The following is a 22,902-nucleotide window of genomic DNA, read 5'->3' on the forward strand; positions in this document are numbered from 1 at the left end:
GGCTTGTAACAGCTCTTGCAGGAGAGGGCTGCTGAGACGTGAGGCTGTGCATATGGTTTCGCGTGGGACATCCAGAGGCTGCACTTACTTAGTCCCAGACACGCTCTATTGACCAGGTGTTGTAATTAAAAAGTCCGTTGGGGGGCGCCTGGGTGGCTCAGTTGGTTAAGCGTCTGGCTCTTGGTTTCGGCTCAGGTCAGGATCTCAGGGTTGTGAGATGGAGCTCCGCTTTGGGCTCCACGTTGGCACTGGGCAGGCACATGGTGCCTGCTTGAGGTTCTCTCTCTCCTTCTCCCTCTCCCACTCCCCTGCTCGCATGCATGCACGCGCATGCTCTCTCTCAAAAAAATAAAAATAAAAAAAGTCCAGTTGGCATTGGGCAAATAATTTCCTCGTCTCCCTTTCTCTTAGGAAGCTCTGTGGCTAAGACACCCATGAAAATTCTGCCCTATTTCTGCAGTAAACTTCCCACTCCTGGGTTGGGTCAACCAGTGAGTATCAGATTTATATCAGATGGTCTTTGGGGGTAATTGTCTGCAATCCCAGATAATGTGAATTAAGATCTTAGGCTAATGCCCCAAGGCAATCTTTGAAGTGGCTTTGCTTTCCAGATTTTTAAATGTAAAGGTGATTTCATTTGAAACTATAAATTCTAACCTTGAGGACTTACGGTTGGCTGCACCTCTGCCATGTCCCCTACCTTTCTCACAATTTCTAGTCTCCTACCTCAGGCTTCCCGCCAGACAGCCACCAAATTAAAATTCCTGAGGTACCGCTGGATCATGTCAACTCCAAATGCCAAACTCTTCAAAGGCACTGCTGCAGTCCGACATCCAAGGTCATAAAATCTGTATCCAAATTATTTCCATGAACTTCCTTCATTACCTTCAGCTCCCCAACCGGGCTCCATGATGTCCCACCACCGCGTCTTTGCCCAGGCTGTCCCTTGATGAACTTCCCCGTTGTTCACACGCCCACTCCCACTCAAACTGTCAAGGTTGGCTCTTCCCCTGGAGCCCCAGAGAAGTTTCTTTGAGGCTGTCCTGTCACCACGCCAGACTGTTAGTTCCTCGAGGAGGTGACTCTGCTCAGCTCATGGTTCCGTATCCCACAGAACACGGCACAGTCTTCTGTGGTCCCTGGAACGTAAGCCTGTCATCCCCACAGGAAGATCAAACTGGCAAATTCCCAGGAACTTTCTTGCTATAGAAAGGAATGCACCCCTTTCGATCCTGCCCTCCAGTTATGGTCTTGAGCCATGGGAAAGAGAAGGACGTTGCAAACGAAGTCTCCAATCTGGGAGAGTGAATGGGTCAAAGTGAATGTGCTCGGTCAAGGGGTGCTGTTTCTTCCTGCATTAAAAATCTCCCGCAGATGAGCAGTCTCCTGCCCCTGGGCCCACACAACGCATGCTCTGCTTTCCCATCAGTCTGTCTTCCTCTCTTTATCCAGGCAAGTCCTGAGAGGCAATTTACATGCCTTTTGTCCACAAGGTGAAGTAATTAACCTCCCCCTCCCCCTGGGAGAAAGGATGGTGCTGTAAAGGGGGGCAGCTCCTTGCCATCTGCAGGTGGGAGGGCTGCCCCAGGGGGAGGGGGCAGCTGGCCAGTGCAGCCTTCCCTCTGTGGACAGGAATGGGTTTCATTGACTTCCAGACTCCCAGAGGTGTCTGTGGGATTGAAAAGCGCTGCCAGACCACGGGTCAAAGAGAATGGGCCCAGCAAGGCACCAGGCCTCCCCTCCAGGGGAGAACGGAGGCAGCCCCTTAATCACCAGCTTATCCCCCTCCCAGTGGGGCCGGCCCAGAGAAAGGCCAGGTGGACCCACACTTCTTCCACAGATCATGTTTTGTCGAGGCCCTTGCAAGCCGGCCGTTTTCTGGGCCAACGCAATATGAGACGGGCTTTCTCAGCACATTTCAGGTGGGCAAGGCTAAGCTATGATGGTCGGTAGGTTAGGGGTGTTAAGGATATTTTCAAATTACGAGGGGTTTCTCGGGTTTAAGCCCATCATAAATCGAGGAAGATCTGTATTCCATGCTCCAGAAGAAAAGAGTTAAACCAGCGATAAAACACTCATCAGTATCGTTCTGGTGTGCGAGTGTGGGGTAGTGCATCCCATGTCACACCCAAATCCAGAGGCCCCTTTCCAGCATCCAGGGTCCTTGATAGGCTGGAGGGGGGCGTTCCCCATTCCCATCATCAGGACTGCTGTTGGGGGTTCTCGCCATCAGGATTGAGAAGCAAAGGGCTCTGAGAAGTCCTGCGGCTCTCCACAGGGTGGTGGACCCAGAATCACGCATCTTCCCAGGGCATTCTCCCTTCTGGAAATGGGAGTGACGGCTCACCAAGAGAGGACAGAGAGGCAGGCCAGTGTTGGTCCCCAGCATGGAGCTGAATTTCTGTGATGGCAATTAGCAGCAGGTGGAGGAGGGGTGACAGCAGAACTCTTTCTTTTCCCCAAGGTAGCCGTGGAGAATCACACACCTCTGGGCTTGCTGGGGTCTCCAGGCCCATGTACTGCCCTGCCTCGTGTCCCTGCTGGTTACAGGGCAGAGCTGACCATCTGAGGCTGGGTCAGCCTCCCCCTCCTGCCTCCTATGGACTTCCGTCCCCGACCCTGGCTCAGCTGCTCCCCACCCCCCGGGCCCTTCCACAGCTCCTTGGTAACCCTCACGCCCCAGGCCCACAGTTCTACTAACTACCGCCTATCTTCTCTCCTCTTGGCCAAGCGTCTCACAAGAGTGATCTACTCCAGTGCCCAGTGTGTCCCTGGACCAGCAGCCCAGCAACAGTGGGAGCTGGGGCTTAGGTAGGGATGCAAATTCTCAGCAGGATCCCCCTCCCCAACTACTGACTCACAGCCCAGCAACAGCGGGAGCTGGGGCTTAGGTAGGGATGCAAATTCTCAGCAGGATCCCCCTCCCCAACTACTGACTCAGAAACTCTGGGGGGGCAGGGCGCGGCTCAGCCATCTGTATCTGATCAACAAGCCCGGGATGCCCACCGGAGTCCAAAAACTGCTCACTCACACCCCTCATGTCCCATCCCCTCCTCTGGCCCATGCCGGCACCTACCCCATTGCCCCCTTGTAGCCGCTCCTGCCAAGGTCAGCAGCAGTCTCTGGATGATGAGCCAGGGGGACCAAGGTCAGCCCCTCACAGGCTCTGGGCAGCACTGGACCTATCTCTTCCCTCCCGAACCACTGTGTCTGTGAGTCCAGGCCCCCTAGGAGCCCTTTTGTGTTCTGCTCTGCAGCCTGTCCAGTTCCTCTAGCACCCAAAGTATTGCCTCCTACCCCCTCCCGGTTCCCCAGAATTTGGTGACCATGACTGCGGCTAACCTGGATCTCTCCAAGGCCCCAAGCTATAGAAGCTGCGGATGTTCTGATGACCCTAGATTCCAATGAGCCGAGCAGGTCACCCTTTACCCATGTCATACTCCTTACAGACTCATCCTGAGTGGCTTTCTGTTTGAGGATGTGCATGCTGCGCTGTGCCTTCTTCTGAGCCTTGCCACTGCCACCCACTCAGCCTGAGCCCTCAGCTCACAGAGGCTCCTTGGACACCCCCAAATATGGATTGGATGCCTCTGCCCAGTACCCTCCAACAGGGCACAGGGCTCCCCTCAGAGTACTTATGACTCCCTTCACAGTTTCCATTGATAATACTGATTTGAGTGATTTTTATCATAAAGAGGAAAAGAAATCACTTCTGAAAGGCAGAATTCTCCACTCCGCTTTTTACAAAATTCAAGAGTAATTCAATTATTATAAGTTTAGAAATAAGATTTCAGTCACGCTTTGCCTCTCCACTAATGAATCCTGCCCCCATGCAAACCCCAGGCAGCTCCCACATGTCTGCTTCTACTGTGGACAGAAAAAAGGCCAAGAGTCCTTGGCCGAGTCCATCTGCTGTCTGCAGCCTGATAAGCTGGTCCAGGACGTTTCAGGGCAAGAGTAGGCAGAGAAGAAGGCCCAGAGGCTCAGGTGGCCAGCACCAGGGTGGGCTGGGGCGGGCCTGAGCAGTCCCACCCAGGTGACCCTCAAGGAGAATCCTTCTTGTAAAAAACGTGTGGCCAACGTCCCACTAGGCACAGAGGTAGGCACCTCTTGCCTTTTCTTCCTGTCCCACAACCATCCGGCCTGCAGAATGTGATTTCCATTGTGGATGGGATTGTCTCCAGAGGCTTGTGGAAGCTGAGTCTGAAAAGCCATTGTGCAAAACCACTTCTCCACCCACAGAGGTCCCTTAGGGCCAGGAGCTCCTTGGTGGGTGGCCAGGAAAAGGACGGGCACTGCCTCCTGGCCTTCTCACCATGTGGACCCGAGATCTCAAAGGGGCAGCGAGGACATCAGAAGGTCTGGGCCAGGTCTGAGGCCTGCACCCCTTCCTAGCAGGTGACTTGGGACGCCTATCCGAAGGTTCCATGCTGCTGAGAAGCCCAAAGGGATGTGGGTCCAGATGGGCTCGGGAGAGACAGCAGTGCCCTTTGGATGCTCCTGGTCCTGGTTTTGCAGACTCTGCTCTGCCTAGGGCTCAGCGCCCAGAACTGGCTGCAGCCCTCATTCCTGGCAGGAATTCTTAGCTCCCCTGCATGTGCCCCTTCTCTGCTTGACTGCTGTGCTCCCCACATGTGCCCCAGCCCTGCGGCCTCACCGCAACCTGTCCTGCACTTGGGTGCTGCGTGAACTTTTGAGTGTTCACACCTCTCTGCCCTGGCTTGTGGCCTTTGATATTCAGGAGTGACAACTGTGATGTTGACAACGAAGATGACAATACCATAAAAAGGGCAACTGATGTTTGCTGAATCAGAACCTACTGTGTGTCAAGTACTGTGCTGGGTCCATTCCACACATCCCATTCCATCCTGTGTGTTGGTACTATTATGATCCCCATTTTACAGATGAGGAAACCGAGAATTCACCAACGTATCCCCAGTGCGTGCCCACTGTGGGTCAGGCACCCCGAGGCTGTGGGAGTGCCTGGCTCACCTGGCTCAGAGGAAGCCGGCTACACCCACCTGGTGGCTCAGGCACTTCCCTGGCCTATGGCTGCCCAGCCTCATGCAGGACCAGGGATCCAGGACTGCTCTCTCACCTCCCCAGTAGACAATGACAGAGGCATGTCGCTGAAGCAGGCCAGAGTCCCCCCGGTACTCGGTTCACAGCCTGAGCTCTATCCTTGAGGGTCTCTGCTCATGGCTTTGAACCTGTACCAACCAGCTCCTTCTGCTCTGTGTCCCCAGACACACCTGCTAGCCATCAGCTCAGGTGCATCTGAGAGAAGCCAAGGGAGAGAAGCACAAATATTGGGACTGGCATCTTAGGGCCTGGGGTGGGATCTCTGCAGGTTCTACTCTCTGAGCCTGCTGCCTCCTCTCCACAAGACCAGAGAAAGAAATACAAATGCAAGGAGTGTGCCTAAGTACAGGAAACTGGCTTGTCTGGCGCCCGGGTCTCACCTGGCTGGTAGTGGTTGGGCCCACCACGGCCTCGTAGGGTGGGGGGAGTTCGGCAGGGTAGAGCAGGCCAGGACTGTTGATGGCAACATCATACAAAGTGCTGAATGGAGAGGGAGCAAAGTCCAAGTGGAGGCCCCTGAAAAGGGAGAACCATCGCATTGTCACTCCTGGGGTGGGGGAGGGGAGCCTGAACTGCTGACCTTTCTCTTAAAGGCGATCAGAACGTCATTTGTCAGGGTTTCCCCTGGTCAAATACTCATTGTGTTTGTGAAATAAAAGGCTCATTCGCTAGGCAGTTTTACCTTCTTTTGTTTTTTGTTTTTTTCTGGAGAGATGTCGACATTTTCACTAAATTCTATGGCCCTGTCCATTAAAATTAAAATAATCATAGAGCCGATTAAATCTTTAATTAAATTTTACGGTCATGTTAATGACCATAACTCAGTGGCAGTTTTGCGTTTCATGAGAACATAATGGAGCCACTCTTGTGGTTTGCTTTTGTTGTTGCACGGCGGCAATACCAAGAGAAATGTTCTTTCTCTAAGCCAATGTTCTCTTTTCACTGTTCACGCTCTACTCTCTAATCAAACATGCTCTCATATGTTCGCTCTCCTCCGCTCAGCTGCCCCACTGAAAACGAGCGTGGCCGTTGCAAGTTCCACCTCCCCCACTGCTCCTATCTTCCTGGTGTCCATGCCAGTCACTGCCACCATCACCAGAAAAGACCCACCTGTGGGCCTCGGCTGTGGGCGTGCAGGTGTACTCTGGTGGGTAATAGGGTGGAGGTGGGAGTGGGGGGATGAATTCATCGAAATCCAGGGTCTGGTGGAGCACAGTGCCATGGGGGGTCACGCAGGCTGGGCTCGCAGAATGCGCCCTTTGTGGAAGGAACTGGAAAACAGAGATTCAGAGTTATTTGGGACATCTTGTGTGGCTTGTGTCTAATTAAGCTAATTACACATAAGCTTTAATGATCCATTTGGAACTTATGTAATTTAAACTGTCGGACTGTGACAGCAAAACACACACTTCAAGATGATGGCTCCATGAGGAATGCCTTGCCCCCAAAGCTTCTTCGTTAGGCTTTGTTTCTCACACTGCTACGCAGAATGCCTCCATCCTAAGGAGAAATAAAGTCTGGGAAGTCTTTAGTTCTATCCCCACCCCTAAATCTTTCTCTTCAGATTATACTACTCAAAGCCTGTGGGTCAAAAGGGTGCCTGATGTCCATGATTTAAGACTGCATTTCTGGAAGTATGTTCATGAGAAAACACCAGACCCTCAAGATGTTCCTCTCTACCCCCTCCCAAATTCCTACAGGGAAATAAATTTGGGAAATGCTACCTATTGTACTCCCTTCTTGGAGCCCTGTAATGCATGTTTGTGTGTTAAAATTCCTGAGAAGGTCTGCACCAAAAAAAAAAAAGTTTAATCCGTTAATGGAACATTTCTCATATATTTCATTATAGGTCCCTTTGGACAAATAGTATCTATACTTCTCAGTCCTAGGAAATTCATAAACTTTGTAAAACACTGCTCTGAGGGAAAAGAATCATGAGCGCCAGAACATTCTGTGGGGCAACCTTAAAACCGAGATGCTGCTTGAGCAAACTGAGGTAAAATCGTTTAAACAAAAAGAACTCTGCCTCTGCCTAGCTTTCCATTTCTGCCCATAGGGAGCACTGGCCAATAACTTCCCATCCTCTGGTCACTGCTCCCCAGAGGTTACCTGTGGCATGGAGATGTCTAAGCCATTGCTCCAGTTCCAATCAACACCTCACTGTGAGTGCCTGCAGGTGCAAGAAGAGTGTGCTACTCGAATGCTATGGTCTGGGATGCCCCACCGCATGAAGGGTGAGACAATCAACTATATACAGCAAAGCAAGGACAGTTCCACTAGTAAACAATCTCTCCAAGCACTGTGCAGGGACCTGGAGTCTACAAAGGGTTAATGAAGATGACATCTGAATGGGTCTGAAGATTGGTAGGTAGGCTTGCAAGAAGGTGCTCCAGGCTCAAGAAGAACAGGTGAGCTAGTGAAAGATGTGTTTAAGAAAAGCCAATTTATATAATACTCTAGAAGTTAATTCTTAATTCTGGAGGCACTGGGGAGCTAGTGAGGGTGTTAGAGCTGGGAAGCAGTGCTATTAAAGATGTGTGGTAGGACGTACCTTCTGGCAGCTGTGCTTAGGGTAATCTGGACTTGATAAGAGGCTGGGATGGTAGGACATTTTTGCATGAGTAAGGGTGAGGTCACGATTCTGAATATGGTCAAATGCCACGAAATCAGCATGCTCTAGACTCACAGAGAAAGAATAGTGACCATGTCTACACATGTAACACATCAGACTGAAATTGTCTCATGTGGGTTTTCTTAACACACAGAGCACGTTCCTTGCCTTTCCAGTAGGTCTGAGCCATGGCTTTGTTTAATTGTCTGAAATAGAGGTGAGTCAGTGGCTATGAGGAGGTCGAATGTGTGTCTGTCATCCTCTGCCTTGGAAAGCTGTCAGCCCCGATGCGTATTGCACAAAGCTAAGCAGTTAGGACAAGGCCAGATGTCCTTGAGGTCTAATAGGGACATATTTTGAATGAGTCTCTATCGGAAATTAGAAAAATCAATAACACACTCAAGCATGAAATGCAAAAGTCAAAATGCTTTTCTAGTAAATGTACAATCCCGCCAGGAACGGGAACAACAAGCATTTTCACTCCAGATGATCCTATTAGCAGGTTTAAATGCATAGATGCTGCCACACACCAGAGGTTTTTAAAAGGCTAAATGACAGCTTTAACCACTTCTGCTCTAAATGCCAGATCACCTTTCCAGTGGTGTGTTGGGTCCATCTTTAGGGAAGCAAGTCAGACTCAACTTGTTGCAAACTGAGCTTTATACCTAGGTTCCTCAGCCTTCCCAGGCAGAAGCCTGCAAGTGACACTTGACATACACCCTCCTCCCCCAATGAGGTGGGGTCTGTCTCCAAGCCCAAGGTCACCTGCTTGGAACTCTGCTCTGAGATGCTAGGGCTGGAAGTCTGCAAACCTTGTTTCCCAGACTCCCTTGTCGGTTGGCTTCCTATTGGGCTCTGCCAACAGGGGGCGCGAGAGGGAGTCTGGAAGAAGAGAGCTACCATTCTGCTCCTTCCCCGCTCCTACTCTTTGTGTTCCACCCTAAGGGGTGGAAGCTGCCTCCATGGTTGCTTATCTCTGTGTCTGTTCTCTCTTCCCAGATCCCCACTTACCTTTCACCTGGCAACCTCCTAGTCATCCTTCAGGACCGGCAGGAATGCCTCTTGGCCAGCCCACACCCCGCCACGCTGCCTGCTCTCACGTCTGCAAATTAGTGGCCAGGCGCAAAGCCTGAGCCTGCATTGGGGTGTGGTGGGTAGAAAACCAGCTCTGAATTGTCTTCTTCCCCAGGTGGACCTCCTTGCTCTGGGCCAGTTTAGTTACGACCATAATTCATGATGAACTATGAATGCAGGCAGGAAAACCTGCTTGTTCTATGAGAACCAAGTTGAATGCTTTGGAAAGACCTGACAAGGGAGAGCAGCTGAGCAGAAAGTTCTGCCAAGCCAGGTCCTGGTAAGGCAGCTATAAGGAGTGGAGATGAGTCATAAAACATCCAGGGGAGCTCTGCATTCTGCTCGCTTTGCATGTCTCACTCCAATTTAAAGGAACTGAATCTGGAAATTACAGATGGTGCAATTTTCAATGAAGTTTATACAAGAAATACAATTCGGTACACTAATACGTAGACCCCCAATCGAACAGAAGGTCTTGGCCCCAAATCAAAACCCTGGTGGACAAATGTTAATTTTCATATTTAAAGTCACAATGTTTCCAGCATATACGTTTCACTGTTAGGACTGTCTGTTGTAACTAGCTTTTTAAGATTAATCAGGGGGCTGCCTGGGTGGCTCAGTCAGTTAAGCATCCATTTGCAATTTTGACTCAGGTAAAGATCTCAAGGTTGTGAGATCCAGCCCTGCGTCAGGCTCCATGCTCAGCGTGGGTCTGCTTAAGACTTTAAAAATAAATAAATAAAATCTAAAAAAAAAGAAAAAAAAATCAGACACCCTTCGGTCCTAGTCTGATAGATAAGTAGCACCTACCCCCCAGAGATATTTCTGGTAAACCCAGACCTCAAGGAAGGTCACTGTGGGTCCAAGGAGGGACCAGCCTCTGTGAGGCGTTGGTAGGAACTGGGGTGAGCTGGAGAGGTGAAGATACTGGTGAACTTGAGTGATTCTGGGAATTCCGGGGTGGCAGGTGTTACAACCATCCCTGACCGTGGCACCCCTTGCTAGCTCCATGGATGAGCCCACCGTTAGCACATCTGTGAAAGGCTCGGCGCTCCGTCTGCACTTTCGGGAGGTGTTCTACTTTACAGGGCACACGACTGGTGTTGAGAACATAAATGACAATAAAAGATGAAGTTCACAAGCAAGTGCCTAATGGAGACACATGTAATAGCAGATGATGTCCCTTAGGCTAAAGTGGCTGGCAATAAAGTTCATGGGAAGGAAAAGAGCTGAATGGAGAAATGGGGAAGATGAGATTATGCTCAAGAAATAAAACTAAAAATGTGAGATCAGAGATACTTTGGAGGTAAAAGCTTTCTCCATTAAACTGTATCAATAAACTGAATTTTATCATCAGTTGCCTTTTGCCACTATTTCCAAAACATATTAGAGTACTCCAGCTGTATAAATTCTGATGCTAGGCATAAAGCTTTGCATCTCATGTATACATGCATTCGTGATATGAATTCCAAAAATGGTTAATTATCCCAAGATGCCGATCCCCAGAAGGAAGGAAGGAATTATGGGTTCCCTCCATGCCAGGCTAAGGCCCTTGCTGTGAGTCAGTCCGTGGTCTGGGGTGCCCCGTGGTCTTTGGTGCATAAATGACACCAAGAGAATTATCTTGCTTCCCGTTTCTGTGTTTTTGGAGCAGAGCTGGAACTTAAAGGTACTTGTGAAACGATGTGTATGCAGACACCTCCTAAATTTTTAAAAATTTGTATCCCAATCCCTTATGATTGTCTCACGCACACCAAAATTGAGAGCAATATATCTAGGCACCCTCTTTCACCGAATCTTTCCAAAGTATTCATTTTTTTTATAATAGAAACAATGATCTTTTTTGCACTCATATTTCTCTGGCTTCTGTAACAGTACAATATGCACTTACAAGGCAAATACCACTGGCCTAAGACTGTTTGGGGGACAGCTACAACTGTCCCTTAGGCAGCTTGTGACCCAACTGCTGGGAGCAGAGATGGCATGTGGGTGAATCACAGAGGAGGCTATGCTGTGGGGAGCAGGCAGCGCATCTTACAGGTGGGATGGAGGACCGTGGCTCTCTAGCCAGTGGGTTCAGCACAGGGGGACTAAGAGAGCTATAACTGTATGCGCAAGGAGCTTACTGTAGCGCTGTCTGCATGGGCCTAACAAAACCAAAATCAAAACCAAGAACGACTCAAGCATCCACACAGAGAAATGGCTGATGGACGTTACATTCACAGTATGGATCAGTGCAGACATGAGACATTTCTGTGTATATTGACCTAGAGGGATGTCCATGATCGTTGCAGGTTATAAAATCAAGTTGCAGAATGATATGAATGGTGTGATCCCATTTGGTTAAAAGGAAGACATAACACGGGGTGCCTGGGTGGTTCAGTTGCTTGAAGTTCAGGTCATGATCCCAGAGTCCTGGGATTGAGTCCCACATCGGGCTCCCCGCTCAGCAGAAAGTCTGCTTCTCCCTCTCCCTCTGCTCATGCTCTCCCTCTCTCAGATAAATAAATAAAATCTTTAAAACCAAAAAGGGAAGACATAGCAGAAGGAAGAAGAGAGGGAAGAATGGAGAGAAGGAAGGAAGGAGGAACAGGGAAAATAGACTATCTGTATGTGTTAATATAAACACTAAGAAATCAAGAAAGAAATGGAAGGAGTCATTGCAAAGTTTCCTCAGGAGAATGAGGAGGGAGAAGGTAGCTTATTAACTTTATCTTTAAATATCTCTGTATTTTACTTGTTTCAGTGATCATATATTACTTCTTTAATTCAACAATCTAATGAAATGAAGTAAGAAAATTAAAGTCAATTACACCTGAAGAAAGCTGGAAAAAAAGAAGAAGACTTTTCTTAAAAATTAAAAAGAGCTTCTGAGGCATGCTCATGAATAAGTTGATTCCAGGTTCCATCCCTCAGGGTGAACCATGAGCCCCTGGGTCTCCCACTTCTCCTTTTCTAGGGTGCAGCCTGTGTGGCCAGCCTCACCCAGCCTCTCACCCATGTGGTAAAAGCCAACCTCCTCCACGTGGGCCACCAGGGTTTTTCAAAGCCCACGCACATGCATTATCTGATTCTTCTCTCAGCGGCCCTGTGAGGATGGTAGAGCATGAACAATCTTGTAAAGAGCAGAGGAAACTGGGACAAATAAGCAGCGATGTGCCTAAGGTCATGCAGGGGTCCCACAAGGTGCCATGGTCATATGCCCCCAGTTCCTTTTTGGCTCCTGAGACGCTGCACGTCAGCAGCACAGCAAGGGACTTATAAGGAGAGTAGAGCCTTGTCTGGTCCCATAGCCCATGGTCACAAAGGGAAATGGACTCGCCAGCAGGAATTTAACCGATTTCTACTTCCACACCAGGGGTTAGAAGCAAACTTATCCACAAATACTCAGCGATGGAAAAACCATGGGTTCTGATGGCGGCTATTGTCATTGTGACCACACCTTACCTCCCTATGGTGTTTTGCAGTTGACAGAGGACATCAAGGACCACGGCATGCTTGGTCATGGCTGCAGGACACTCCCAATCACAAACTAATACTCCCCCTGCATTTAAGAGTCGAATAGGTCACACTTCTTGAATGTTCACCGGGTATGCCATTCGGTCCATTTCGGAGGTGAGGAAACCGAGGCTCAGGTGGGTTCGGTGACACATCCAGAGTCACTCGCTTCATACGCAGAAGAGGTGGGACTCGGATGCAGACACGGCCAATGCCAGGCCCAGGATGGCGGGCCCGCTCGTGTGCCACACAGCGGAATGATAGCGTGAGCCTGCATCGATGTGATCATGACCGCATACACCATCACAGCTACCCTACGCTGTATTCGGGTTTAGTTGCTAATTTTCATTCTAATGCTTCAAACCAGGGAATGCAAACTTTTATATTTATAGCCCCTTGGTTCTGTTAGTTTTGTCAAATTGGTATGATATTTACAGATCAATAGTAAAATCTGCAGAGGTGAGTAGAACCCCACAGTACTTAACCTTTCCTTTATACAACACGCCGGAGAAAATCACCAACATGAGGCCTCAGTGAGTGAGGCCAAAAGTTCATCACTGCTGAATAACTGCTTAATTAAATCCCTTTCAGAAAACTGCCACCTCTCTGAAAGGTCAGCCCCGGCTGTTGACAGCTGTGTAGATATACACTGGGACAAAGAGGCGGGCGTTGCATATGATTAGAACCAATGAATTTTTAACATCTTGGTAATGATGCTCTCTGGCCCTGTAACTTGATGAACTGATGTATTGCCATGGGGTGGATGAGAAAGAGCAAATAAAACAGCCTACTACAGGAATAGCTTGCTTTTGCTTTCATGAGATGCATAAAACATTGAGGGGGAGGCAGGGCAGGTCTCGAAGAAGCAAAAAGAGAGACAGAGACAGAGGCAGAGACAGACAGATACACATGAAGAAGCAAAAAGAGACAGAGACAGACAGACAGACACACACACACACACACACACACACACACAGATGATTCCTACCCTTAGCATTGGAGAACCATATCTTCCCATCAGTTTCTCTTTATCGTACTGACTTCAGTGGTAACATACTGAACAGTGGGCTGTGTTTCATTCACGTTGAATAATGAAGAGCCTTCATTATTTATTAAGCATGTACTTATAAACGTGTATTAATAAGTGTGTGACCCTTGCTCCTATTCTCATTTCTCCCCCTTGGGAGCGGCAGTTCTTCAACTGTAAGACTCTGGCCTGGGTGCGAGACAGGGGGAGGGGTGATCAAATGATGGCCAGCCAGTGACTCTGCCACTAGATTATGAGCTCAGGGTTAATTAGCAAATCTAAAAAGCACAGATGACCAGTTTTTCAATTTGAAAAGGACTCATTTTCTAAAAAATCTTCCTTTATTAAAAGAGAATTCTGAAGCTGGAGGAAGGCTCCTTGCCCTGGAGGTCCTGGGCCCAGAGGATGTCTAGGGCTATAGGACTGTCACTAAAATTACTCAAGAGCACACACAAGGGGCCCATCTAGAGGGGCATGAGGGTGGCAGGACTCTGTTAACACTCAGCTCCAACAAATACCTGAAATAAATACATTAATGACACCAAATGTACAGGGCAGCATGAGGGGACTGCCAAGCACCATGGACTCTCAGGGCCTATCATCCTTGGGGCTTCTGGTTGGAAGCTAGAAGAGTCCACTCTCCATTAGTTTCAAAGTGGCTGGAGGAGAAAGGGGTCAGGCTCACCATTCTGAGTGTGCTTGGGAAGGCAGGGGCCCACTTACCATCTGCAGGATATCAGAAGAGACCATCTGCATGCAGCACATGGCTGTGGCCAACGCACACACAATGGTGGAGAGGACGTTGAGGGCACACACACTGAAGAGGAGATCCTGTGAGAGAAAAATGCAGCAGAATGTCAGTCTCATCTCGACAACCCGGATGGCAGATCCTTAGCATTTCCATCAAGGTCCAGAACGAGTGTGACCAATTGCCTTCCACTTCATGGAGGGTTTCTTTTGTAGTTTTTTGTTTGTTTGTTTTAATAATCAAAACTGGCGTTTAATATAGACACATTTGTTTATTCTTCTACAGTGCTGATCGAATTATTCTTAGATACTGAATGATGTATTTCACACTTTTGATCACTATTAGGCACTCACTGTCTAAGAAAATCTTGAAATCACTGACATTTAAGTAGGTGGGCATTCTTTATCAATTATAAAATGTAACTGAAAATTTTGAAGACTTTAGTAAAATGCCAAGTTTTTAAATTAAACTTTTTACCTTGAGGTAATGGTAGATTCACAAGCAGGTGTAAGAAATAATACAGAGAAGTCCTGCGGACCCTTTGCCCAGTTTCCTCCATCTTGCAAAACTATAGTGAAATATCACGACCAGGAATGACAGTGATGCAGTCAAGATATAGAACATTTCAATCACCACAAGGATCCCCACCCCACGTTGACCTTTCAGAGACACACATACCTCTCTCCCGCCTGCTCCAGCTCAATCTCCCATTCCCAATCCCTATCAACCATTAGCCTGGTCTCCATTTTAATAATTTTGTCCTTTCAAGAACGGTATACACGTGGTGTCATATACCATTCCAACCTTTCAAAATTGGCTTTTTTCACTCAGCGTGATTCCTTCAAGATTCATCCACACTGTTGCATGTGTCCGCAGATCATTCCTTTTTATTGTTGAGCAGTATTCCATGGTGAATGTACCACAGTTTGCTTAATCAGGCACCAGATGAGAAATATCTGGGTGGTTTTCAGTTTGGGGCTATTATAAATAAAGCTGCCATGAATGTCTGTGTTTGTGTATGGGTCTTTGTGTGAACATAAGTTTTTACTTCCCTGGGAAGAATATCCAAGAGTACAATTGCTGGGTCATATGGTAATTGAATGTTTAGTTTTATAAGAAAACTGCCACATTGTTTTTCAGAGTGGCTGAACCATTTTATGTTCCTACCAGAAATGTATGAATGATCCAGTTTCCCTGCTTCCTTGCCCACATTTGGTATCACTATTTTTATTTTAGCCATTCTGATAGGTATGTAATGATATACCAATATGGTTTTAATTTGCATTTCTTTGATGGCTAGTGCTGCTGAACATCTATTTGTGTGCTCATTTGATCTGTATATCCTCTTTGGCGAAGTGTCTGTTTGTATCTTTTGTCCATTTTCCAATAGAATCGTTCACTTTTTTATGGAATTTTGAGAGTCCTTTATGCATTTTAGATCCTAGTCTTTTGTCAGATGTGTGATTTGCAAATATTTTCCCCAAGTCCATAGCTTGTCTTTTCATCCTCTTCACATAAGTTTTCACAGAACAAAAGTTTCATGTTCATAAGGTCCAGCTTACCAATTTTTGCTTTTATGGATCATGCTTTGGTGTCAGGATTTTCTCTTATATTTTTTTCTAAAGTTTTTATAGTTTTATATTTTACATTTAAGTGTGTGATTCATTTTGAGGTAATTTTTGAATAAAGTGAGGGTTAAGTTGAGGTTTATTTTTGTGTTTCTAATTTCAATATTGACATGTTCATTGCTAGATATAGAAATGTGGTTTATATTTGCATATTTATCTGGTATCTTATGACCTTGGGATTTAGGTAGACAATAAGGCCATATGCAAATGTTTTATTTCTTCTTTTCCAATCTGTATGCCTTTATTTCGTTTTCTTGCCTTATAGCACTAGCTAGAATTTCAAGTATTATGAATAAGAATAAGATGAATAAGATGGTGAGAGCAGATATCTTTGGCTTGTGCTCTATCTCAGAGGGTACACTTCGTGGAGTTTTAACTGTCCAAGTACAATTCATTCCTCTTTAGGAAACTCACTCTCAAATCCATAAATAGAAAAAAATAACCATGATTCACAAAAATGACCAAAGATTTAGTATACAGGAATACCTTGGAGATATTGGAGGTTGAGTTCCAGATCATTGCAATAAAACAAATATTGCGGTAAAGTGAATCAAATGCATTTTTTTGGTTTCCCAGTGCATACAGAAGTTATGTTTGCACTATACTATAGTTTATTAAGTATGCAATAGCATTATATCTAAAAAAATGTACATACCTTAATTTTAAAATGCTGTATTGCTAAAAAGTGCTAAACATCATCTGTAATGATTTTGTAATCATTTTACTGGTGGAGGGTTTTGCCTCCCTGTTGATGTCTGATCACTAGGGTGATGGTTGCTGAAAGTTGGGGTGGCTGAGGCAATTTCTTAAAATGAGACAACCAAATATGCTGCATTGATTGATTCTTCCTTTCGTGAAAGACTTCTCTGTAGCATGTGATGCTGTTTGACAGCATTTTACCCACAGAACTTCTTTCAAAATTGGAGTCAATCAATCCTCTCAAACTCTGCCACTGCTTTATCAACTAAGTTGATGTACTATTCTAAATCCTTTGTTATCATTTCAACAGTCTTCACAGCATCTTCTCTAGGAGTAGGTTCCATCTCGAGAAATCCTTTCTTTGTTCATCCATAAAAAGCAACTCCTCCTTCATTCAAGTTTTTTCATGAGTGCAGCAATTCAGTCCCATCTTCAGGCTCCACTTCTAATTCTAGTTCTGTGGCTGTTTCTACCACATCTGCAGTTAGTTTCTCCACTAAGGACCTGAACCCCTCGAAGTCATCCAGGAGGGCTAAATCAGTTTCTTCCAAACTCCTGTTTATATTGATATTTTGACTTCTTCTTGTGAGTTATGAATGTTCTTAATGGCATCTAGAATGGTGAATTCTTTACAAGAAGGTTTTCAATCGACTTTGTGCAGATCCATTAGAGGAATCACAATCTATGGCAGCTACATATAAGCTTATGAAATGTATTTTTTTTTTTGACTGTTCTGAAAAATACTTTTTTGTTTTATTTATTTTTTATTGTAATTCTAGTATAGTTAACATACAGTGTTATTAGTTTCAGGTGTACAACACAGTGATTCAACAATTCGATACACCACCCAGTGCTTCTCCCGACAAGTGTCCACCTTAACCCTCATCACCTATTTCACCCATCCTCCCACCCACCACCCCTATGGTAATCATCAGTTTGTTCTCTAGAATTAAGAGTCTGTTTCTTGGTTTGTCTTTCTCTCTCTTTTTCCTTTGCTCATTTGCTTTGTTTCTTAAATTCCACATATGAGTGAAATCACATAGTATTTGTCTTTCTCTGACTGACTCTTTTTGCTTAGCATTATACTCGTTAGCTCCACCCATGCCATCACAAATGGCAAGATTTCATTCTTTTTTACGGCTGAATAATATTCCATTGCAGATACACACACCACATCTTCTTTATCTATTCATCTATCAATGGATATTTGGGCTGCTTCCATAATTTGGCTATTGCAAATAATGCTGCTATAAACATAGGGGTACACATATCCCTTTGTATTAGTGTTTTTGTATTTTTTGGGTAAATACCCAGTAGTGGAATTACTGGATCATTAGGTAGTTCTATTTTTAACCTTATGAGGAACCTCCATACTGTCTTCCAGAGTGGCTGCACCAGTTTGCATTCCCACCAAACGTGCAAGAGGGTTCCTTTTTCTCCACATCCTTGCCAACACTTATTGTTTCTTGTGTTTTTTATTTTAGCCATTCTGACAGGTGTGGGGTGGTACCTCACTGTGGTTTTGATTTGCATGAAATGTATTTCTTAAATAACAAGACTTGAAAGGCAAAATTACTCCTTGACTGTAGGCTGCAGGATAGATGTTGTGTTGACAGGCATGAAAACAACATTAATTTCATTGTACATCTCTATCAGAGTCAGTCTGTCTTTTCAATCTTTGAAGCCAGGCATAGACTTTTTCTCTCTAGCTATAAAAGTCCCAGATGGCATCTTCTTCCACTAGGAAGCTGTTTTGCCTATATTGAAAATCTACTGTTGAGTGTAGCCACCTTCATGAATTATCTGAGCTAGATTTTCTGGATAACTGGCTGCAGCTTCTACATCAGCACTTGCTGCTTCACTTTATACTTTTATGTTATGGAGATGGCTTCTTTCCTTAAACCTCATGAAGCAACTGCTGCTGGCTTCGAACTTTCTTTCTGCAGCTTCCTCACCTCTCTCGACCTTTGCAGAATTGAAGAGTTAGGGCCTGGCTCTGAATTAGGCTTTTGCTTAAGGGAATGTTATGGATGGTTTGCTGGTTTGATCTTCTATCCAGACCTCTGAAACATTCACCATATCAGCAATAAGGCTGTTTTGCTTTCTGATCATTCGTGTGTTCACTGGAGTAGCACTTTTAATTTCTTTCAAGAACTTCTCCTAACTAGTGCAAGAGGCCTAGCTTCTGGCCTATCTCAGCTTTCAACATGCCCTTTTCACTAAGCTTAATCACCTCTAGCTTTTGGGTTAAAGTGAGAGACATGCAACTTTTCCTTTACTTGAACACTTAGAGGCTGTTGTAGGGTTATTAATTGGCCTAATTTTAACATTGTTGTGTCTTGGGAAACAAGGAGGTCCAAGGAGAGAAAGCCAGGGAATGGCTGGTCAGTGGAGCAGTCAGAATACATATAATATTTATCAAATAAGTTCACCCTCTTATATATGGGCATGGTTTGTGATGCCCCCAAACAATCATAATAGTAACATCAGAGATCATTGCTCACAGATCACCATAATAAATACAATAATGATGAAAGTTTGAAAGATTGTGAAGATTGCCAAAATGTGACAGAGACATGAAGTGAGCAAATGCTCTTGGAAAAATGTTGCCAATAGACTAGCTCGATGCAGGGTTGCCACAAACCTTCAATTTGTAAAAAACACAGTATCTGAGAAGTGCAATAAAATGAAGCACAATAAAACAAGGTATGCCTATAATGATATGTCCTCCAATTCAATCTTATTCATACAATCTTATTCATATAAACATGTACAAAATATTGTACATACTGAAAAAGCTATCAGGAAAAATGTATCTTTCACCTAAAGACTGTGGTACTAAAGAGGCTAGTTTCGATAATCTAATCAAGGGGTTGACAAATTCTCAAGAGGAGGTGGGAAATACTCATTTTATTTCCTCATTGAATGCTTCATATATGCATTAGGTATGTGTCCAAATGACTTTCTTATCTGGGAGCATCCCCAGTGGTTTGCTCATATATACATGAACCCATGTATTCTGATCTATACCATGCTTTAAGAAAGTTCCCCAATCTCCTGTAAATTATGGTGATCACAAAGTCTTTGTACAATCCCTTTCGCTGCTCATTTGTTCTTAAAGCTTCCTTGTAAAATAGCCAATTAGGGTGATTATGATAATATTATAGGGGACAAAGTTAACATACCGTGTTTAAACACATCCCCAAGGTTAAATCGTTCAATGACAATGTGAAGACAGAGAAGAGTCTTGTTTATAAGATTTTTTGGCAGAACTGAGCAGGGTTCAGTCTAGGGCTAATTATTCCCCACTCCTGAGGTAAGAGTGTTGTGGGTACTCTGAACAATGTGGAAACAAGTGCTACTCTCAGACCTGCACCAGACACTGTTTCTAAACCTTTTTCTGTGGTTCTTTTCTAAGACTCCAACAGTTTCTTCGTGTGCATGGGCTAATCAATATCCAGCTGAATACTCCAGGGGGATCCTCTGAGGATCCCAGAGTTCTCTCCCCTCTACTACTCTGTCCGGGAACTCTAGTCCCCAGGCTTTAGTCTCCCTAGGACTCTTAGCTCTGGGTCCCCAACTCTGGGAGTCTGCAAGGATCCTCCTGAGTTCTCCTTCCCTGCTCTGTGACCTGGAGGCTTTCAAGGCTGTAAGCTGGGACCGCTACAGGGCTCACTTCATTTGTTGACCATATCTCAGGATCACTGTCCTTATTGCCTGATGTGTCTTCTTATTTTGTCTATTTTGGTTTTTCTTGGCTGGGAGAGTGGGGAGTTGTTTCAGGTGGGAGACTAAATCCAGTTCCTATAATTCCATCTTGGCCAAAAGGTCTTGGTAGCTTTTTTTGTTTCCATTTCCTAAGTGGTTGTAGCAGGGCTTAGACAACTGCCTTAAGTATTCTGTGCAACAACATTACTGCGGCCATCTCAAGTGTCCTCCCTGCTCCTGCAGCCGCTAAGGATGGAGCAGGATGGGAGCTCAATTGCGTTAAAGCACATGCACAGATGTGGTTGGAACGAGTCTAAGGAGCTTGGCTTTTATTCTCTAAGTGATGAGATACCTCTGAAGATGTGTTGATGTTGGGAAAGAGATAATGCAGCCTATTTTCACAAATGATTGAGAGAGACACCCTTTGTAGGGCCAAGCACAGAGGCCAGGATGTAACAGGTGCTCAGTAAACATGTATTGAAATGAGAGACTGGAAACATGGGGGTTACCATCTTGCCACTCCTGCAGAGGGGTGAAACCAGACACATGGAGGAAGCATGGAGACTGGGAGTCTGTGAGTGACTTTGAAGCTGAAACTAGCAGGGCATGGCGACTGGTTGGGCACAGATGGGGTTGAGGGAGAAGAATAGGTAGGAAATGATTCTGAGGCATATGTTGTGAGTGGGAGCATGATGCCAGCAATGTGCGAGGGGCCTGAGGGAAAGGGGCAGTCTTCAAAGGAGAACGACCAATGTGGTCTGGGACACGTAAAGCTGGTTGCCAGGGACCTGCCCACAGAGATGTTCATGATCAGTTGGAAAGGTGTGTCTGGAGCTCATGATGGAGGTCAGGATGGGAGATGCAGACCAGGTGTCATCCCTACAGAATCAAGATGTGCCTTCCCCTGTGGGTGCCCCTGATAAATCTGATGGCCTGGGGTTCGCTCATTTCCTTCTCCAGACCCACCAGACTGCAGGGGATTAGGGTGTTTTAGACTCCCTAAAGAGGGCCTTCTTGGATGAAATTACCATTCTCACCTTAAAGATATATCAGAGAATAACCTAAGATAGTACGTAGAAATCATATATATATATATATAATCTCTCAGGGGGCAATTCAAAACTAGAACCAATATAGTGACATCTCTTAATGTACCATAACCAAAAATATAATCGATACCTTAATTTTGTCCTCAATCTAAAAATTTCTATTGACCACATATTCCACTGTCATTAAAATGAATGCCCTTCCGAAAAGAACATTAATTTTATATATACTCTCATTTGCAACCTAATAAAACTACTCACAAAAAAACAAACACAAATCACAACCTTTCTTTTGACTACGTATCATGAGGCAAATACTGCTTTAGGTCTCATGGAGTGTATTCATTTGAAACACACACCAAAAAGACTTTCTTTCCTTCTTCTTCTTCCAGCTGTTTAAACGCTTGGCTTTTTTTTTTTTTTTTCCCTAGAAATGGAACACCACCTGAAATTACGCTTATGTGCTTCTTTGGAATTCTCTTTCTGGCTTAAATAATGCCTTTACTTCTGCCCTTTGACAGCTTTATCAGAGAATCCTCCGCAAGCACTGAAATCCATGTTCTATAAAATATTTTTATAAGGTCATTCAAAATGGCAAGTGTGAAAACAAGGCAGGTCTTCACTGTGGATGCTAAGTTTTGCTGCCAGCCTTCGGGGATAGTTACTCTAATAAAATTTACCATTGTCCACAGGACATTGTATTAGTTCATTGACCAGTTTGGTTTTTTTTCCTACATGTTTTCTTTCTTTCCTTGAATAAAGAAAGAGATCCCATAGGAGACCATTATCAGTCAAGGTGTAATGATGGAAGGTGAGGAAAGTCTCACAGCACAAAAACTAAGTGATGAGACCATAGCCAACAGTGATTTTGTGTGTTGTAATTCAGGGATGGGAGTTAGGCTTTATCAGAATTATCCTATTGAAACTTATTAATTACTCAATGCAGGGATGTCTGTCTTAGTGGGTCTTTCATGGCAGGAATGGGACTCAAATGTGGAAAAACAGGATGTTAGAAAAGGTGGGTGAAAGTGGTCAGGAGTATGACAAGAGAAACTATGCTTGTGGCCATCCAGCTCTGTGTTCCAGGTGGGTAGGGCCAAGCTCAGTGACTTCTGGAGCTTAGAAACTCCTGCATTAAAAACAAGGTACACTCACAATTGGATTGTTCTGCTCTGAGCATGAAGCAATTATATGAAGATTTCAAAATTCTGGACAGGTAGTTCTCATGTCACCAACCTGAACTGAAGCATCCTCTGTAGGTCTTTTCCATCTGTCCCTCCTCTCCCAAATCCAGTGCCTGTCCAACTCAGGCCTTCATTAACACATATGTTCCTGGACAACTTATCCCAGCTTCCCAACCACTGGCTCTCTGATCCACCCTACCTAGGGGGAGTATTTAAAAGGCTTCTCTAATTACAATTCTTTCTTATGCTTCTTTGCCTCTTGGATCCAAATGTGACTCCACTTTCAAGGTCCAGGTTGAATCTCATTTCCTTGGGTGACTTCTCCAACAGCTGATACCCCAAGGAATTTTTCCTCCTTTGAACCCACAGGGCGAACCTGCACTATATATTCTTTATTGCACTATGATGTTAGACCCTGGTCATGGACTGTTACCGGATATTTAATGCAGATCTATGTTGGGAGAGGCAATCTGCCATAGGCCCTGAGCATGCCTGCAAGTTCCTGCTGGGCATGCCAAGAAGATAAGCCTTGACTGCTCTTTACTCCACCCATCTCCCAGTGTTTTGTTTGCAACGAGCAACCTTGAGGAAGGAGGT

At 45.4% G+C, this 22,902-nt stretch overlaps 1 protein-coding gene across 13 annotated transcripts in view; it reads right to left on the reverse strand.

The window, feature by feature from the left end:
• Positions 1 to 22,902, reverse strand: part of ENTREP2 (endosomal transmembrane epsin interactor 2) — a 360,783-nt gene that overhangs the window by 10,822 nt on the left and 327,059 nt on the right. For all 13 annotated transcript variants that reach the window (XR_014148745.1, XM_081831519.1, XM_081831525.1 and 10 more), the window contains 3 exons: positions 14,016 to 14,123; positions 6,193 to 6,353; positions 5,463 to 5,598 (listed from right to left, as the gene is read on the reverse strand). Coding sequence is in view for 12 of the 13 variants with exons in the window: in XM_081831519.1 (XP_081687645.1) it covers positions 5,463 to 5,598; positions 6,193 to 6,353; positions 14,016 to 14,123 (405 nt within the window). In the remaining variant the exon portion in view is untranslated. The remainder of the gene's footprint in view (positions 1 to 5,462; positions 5,599 to 6,192; positions 6,354 to 14,015; positions 14,124 to 22,902) is intronic.

This window comes from Leptonychotes weddellii, chromosome 9, assembly GCF_054177405.1.
Source record: "Leptonychotes weddellii isolate Sample4059 chromosome 9, ASM5417740v2, whole genome shotgun sequence".
Classification (NCBI taxonomy): Eukaryota; Metazoa; Chordata; class Mammalia; order Carnivora; family Phocidae; genus Leptonychotes; species Leptonychotes weddellii.